General features: G+C 39.7%; 1 protein-coding gene across 1 annotated transcript; it reads left to right on the forward strand.

The window, feature by feature from the left end:
• Nucleotides 1-2,555: 2,555 nt before the first annotated feature.
• On the forward strand, nucleotides 2,556-3,509 carry LOC127694293 (olfactory receptor 2T29-like). The gene has a single exon (XM_052195820.1). The coding sequence runs from the start codon at nucleotides 2,556-2,558 to the stop codon at nucleotides 3,507-3,509; it is 954 nt and encodes a 317-aa protein (XP_052051780.1).
• Nucleotides 3,510-4,123: the final 614 nt, after the last annotated feature.

Raw genomic sequence — 4,123 nt, forward strand, 5'->3', positions numbered from 1 at the left:
CAGTCTGCACAGCACAGGGTGATCACTAGACAGTCTGTTTTTTATTTACAAAATCTCCTTTATCCTGTATTCTTTACTTTCTTATTTATTTATCAGGAGGAAAGAAATTCAGCCCTTTTCTCCTCCTCATCTTCTTTTTCCTCCTCTTCTTCCTCCTTCTTCTCTTCCTATTTCTTTATTTTTGTTTTGTTTTGTTTTGTTTTGTCTTGTTTTGTTTTGTTTTGTTTTGTTTTTGAGCACTAGATATCCTGTAACTCACTCTGTAAACCAGTCTGGCCTCAAACTCAGATCTATATGCCACTTCTGGGATTAAAGGTATGCACCACCACACCCAGCTTCTTCCTAAGGATTCCCTTTAGTACTTCCTTACTGAGAATTTTCTATGATATGAATGAAGCAATATGTACTACACACACACACACACAAGACATGCTTTGACTATGTTGGTAATTCCCCTGCCTCAGACTCAAAAATGCTAGAATTTTTATAGTCATCTGGCACCACAGCCACCTTTCTGCATTTTTAATTTTTCATATGACAAGGCATTCATTTTCAAAACTGTCTTCTGGATAGTTTGTGTAATTTCAAATTTGGGTAAATTTTGAGGGTTATAATAATGCAGAAAAAATTAGCTTAATTTTATTCATGTTACATCATATGAAGCAGACAGTGGGTAACATAAATTCAAAGTATACATTCTTGGAGAAGTAAAACTTCCCATAGAACACAGGCAGGCACCCACTCTGTGGTTAATCACAGGGTAAGCACTCATTCTGTCAATGGTTGTATGAAGTGAGGTAGATATGTGGTCCTTACCCGTGATGTGCCACTTGATGTCATGTGAACAGCTTGGTGCACTGATAACCCTCTGAGTTACTAAGAGTGAAGGCAGAACAAAGACAGAGCTGCATTCCAAGCCAGCAGCATCCCTGAGCCACCCTGCTTCTTCCATAGAACTCAACCATGCTTTCTTCTTTTGAAGAGGAGAAGCTCAGGGTCTCAGGCATCTGGGTCAGCAGGAAAACACAAAACGAACTTTAAAATGTTTAAACTTTTATCGATCTAAGTTTCTTTTCATGGATACTCTTTTTTTTTAAATGGAGTTTAATACGATCTTTTTCTTCTAATCTCTCAGTCTATTTTCTGTCTCTATCTTTGCCCATCACTTCCCATAGGTCTCAGATCTGTCTGGCATTGATATGAAGGCATCAAGAACCTTGCTGTGTTCTTGGCATCAGCATCATCCTGGGCAGAGCGTGGCATTCTACAGGATTCAGGGACAGGTTTGCTTTTGTGCCTTTGTTATATAAAATATTCCAGAGACTTGTGACTGCTGTCTCACAGTCCCTCCCTTGTAATTATTGCTAACATCTCAGAGAGATTTCATTTTCTTCCTATAGCTTAGAGAAAACAAAATATAGTATTACTAGTTTAGAATTTTTTAAAACAAACTTTAAAAATCTCTTTTCTTTAAGAAGTACATGTGGAAGAGACTTTTCTGAGCCTCATCAGGAAGGCTGGGTACATTCTGTCTGATGCTGTTTCTTACTCTGTAATACCTATTGAACCGTCAAGCTTATTTTACATTTACTTACTATTTTACAAGAATAAATGGATGCTACCCTTGTTTAGTGCAATCAAGGTTAATGTGTACCTGGATTTCACTCAGCATCTAAGACAGAGACAGGCTGTGAGTGTGGGGTGGAGGGAGCAGTAAACTGTTCTCAGGAACATCTCAGGGCTGTGTTCCCTCTGCATCTCCATGAGGAAGTGGCTGACAGTCCACTGGCAACCAGCAGTGACTGCTAACCCCTCAGCTTCCTGCTGAGGCTTAGAGGAAATGGACAACCTGTGAGGAGATGAACTTGGAGAATCAGAGACCAGAAAAGGTAGGACTTTCAATTTACAAGTGTTAGATGAGAAAACATGTTACATGTATTATTGTAGCTATATTTTCATATGAATATATTTATATGAATGTATATCTAAAGAGAATTTATCTATCAAAACCAAGAGTTATAGGACAGTTCAAATTCAGTTTTAAATAGACTGTGTGTATAACTCAACTAATATCTTTAACCATATTATTTTAAAACCACATTTGAAATGAATGCTAAACTGGAGAGTGTATCCCACATTGTATTAATATTAGAAGCAGTTTTGCAATGGCTCTGAAGAATAACTTGCGTATTCATTAATTTTCTGAATCATGAATTTGCTTATTTACTTGTTTACATTTCACTTTCATTGGGTTTTGTTTGTTTTCACTATTTTTGTTAGTCATGAAAAATCATTCTGCAAATTGGAAGAACTTATTGATAGAGAACTCGTTGGTCATCAGGAAAGATCATGACCATGAACTGAGGTAGCTCTACCACGAGTGGTGATGGTTGTAACCACACGTGTAAATTCTTACTTTATTAAGTTCCTTAAATTATAAGTAGAATAAAACTCTCAGGTATGGAGTCCAGGGGACTTTTCAGCATGATAAACTTGTGCACTTATCAATAGGCAGTTACTAACCTCAAAGCTTCTTGGTTGCCTAGGAGACACCAATGGACCTCACCACCTGGATGAGCAACTACACTAAACAGTCAGATTTCACCCTGCTGGGACTCTTCAGTCAATCCAAACACCCTGAGCTGCTGGCTGTGGTCATATTTGTGGTTTTCCTGATGGCCTTGTCTGGGAACGCCCTCCTGATCTTGCTGATAGTCTCTGACGCCCACCTTCACACACCCATGTACTTCTTTATCAGCCAGCTGTCCCTCATGGACATGATGTACATTTCTGTCACTGTGCCCAAGATGCTCATGGACCAGGTCCTGGGGAGCCACAAGATATCGGCTGCAGCCTGCGGGATGCAGATGTTCCTCTACCTGACACTAGTAGGGTCAGAATTTTTCCTTCTGGCTGCCATGTCTTATGATCGCTATGTGGCCATCTGCCATCCACTCCGGTATCCTGTCCTCATGAACCACAGGGTGTGTCTCCTCCTGTTGTCTGTCTGTTGGCTCCTGGGATCCTTGGATGGATTCATGCTCACTCCAGTCACCATGACCTTCCCATTCTGTGGATCTCAGGAGATCCACCACTTCTTCTGTGAGGTCCCTGCTGTGACCAAGCTCTCCTGCTCTGACACCTGGCTCTATGAGACCCTCATGTATGTGTGCTGTGTGCTCATGCTTCTCATCCCTGTGACAGTCATCTCAGGCTCCTATTCATCCATCCTCCTCACTGTCCTCAGGATGAACTCAGCAGAGGGCAGGAAGAAGGCCCTGGCCACCTGCTCCTCCCACATGACTGTGGTCCTCCTCTTCTATGGAGCTGCTGTCTATACCTACATGCTCCCTGCCTCCCTCCACACCCCTGAGAAAGACATGGTGGTGTCTGTGTTTTACACCATAGTCACCCCTCTGTTGAACCCACTAATCTATAGTCTTAGGAATAAGAATGTCACAGAGGCTATGAAGAAATTGTTGGGTCAAAACCCCTCTTTCCAGAAATAGTGAGGTAAAGAATTAGGAATGCATTTTTCTTTTCCTTGTCTACACATCTGTCGTCCCAGGTCTCATGCTAAGCTTATTCCTCATCCTTCATTCATCATTTCATATCCATCCCTTTTTGAAGGATCATTTGTCTATTCCTAAAGTTTTTCATACTTCTCCATTCACAAACTCTGTTTATATTCTGTCTTTGATGCATTTTGTGAAGTTAATAATTACTATTTTATTTTGTAGTACTCTGGTCTTAACATTCAAAATTTATGTCATGCTGAGTAACAAATAGTCATGTGTTCAACTTTTAAAGCACAGAATGAGCTTTAAAAATGTGCTTAGCAATGGTAACAAGAGGTGAATTGAGATAAATGGCATATTGAATTAATTCTGCATATTTCCTTGATAATTTATGTAAAATTGAAGTTAGGTAAAAATAAAGAGCAAGATACAGTTTTGTCCCTTCAGCTCCTGTATTATAATATAGTAAAACTATTGGTTAAAAGAGATTTAAATCTCCATAGTACAATTCTCCCCAAGGTTTCAAACTGTCAGTGTACCTGTATTTACATATAAATATGTCTCTCAAAACCAAACACAGCTTCTCTTCAAACGAAATAAGGAAT

The sequence above is a fragment of the Apodemus sylvaticus genome, chromosome 10, assembly GCF_947179515.1.
Source record: "Apodemus sylvaticus chromosome 10, mApoSyl1.1, whole genome shotgun sequence".
Classification (NCBI taxonomy): Eukaryota; Metazoa; Chordata; class Mammalia; order Rodentia; family Muridae; genus Apodemus; species Apodemus sylvaticus.

Bases quoted from the DNA above. Each gene is read 5' to 3' on its own strand.
- LOC127694293 (XM_052195820.1), top strand. From the start codon at position 2,556: ATGGACCTCACCACCTGGATGAGCAACTACACTAAACAGTCAGATTTC.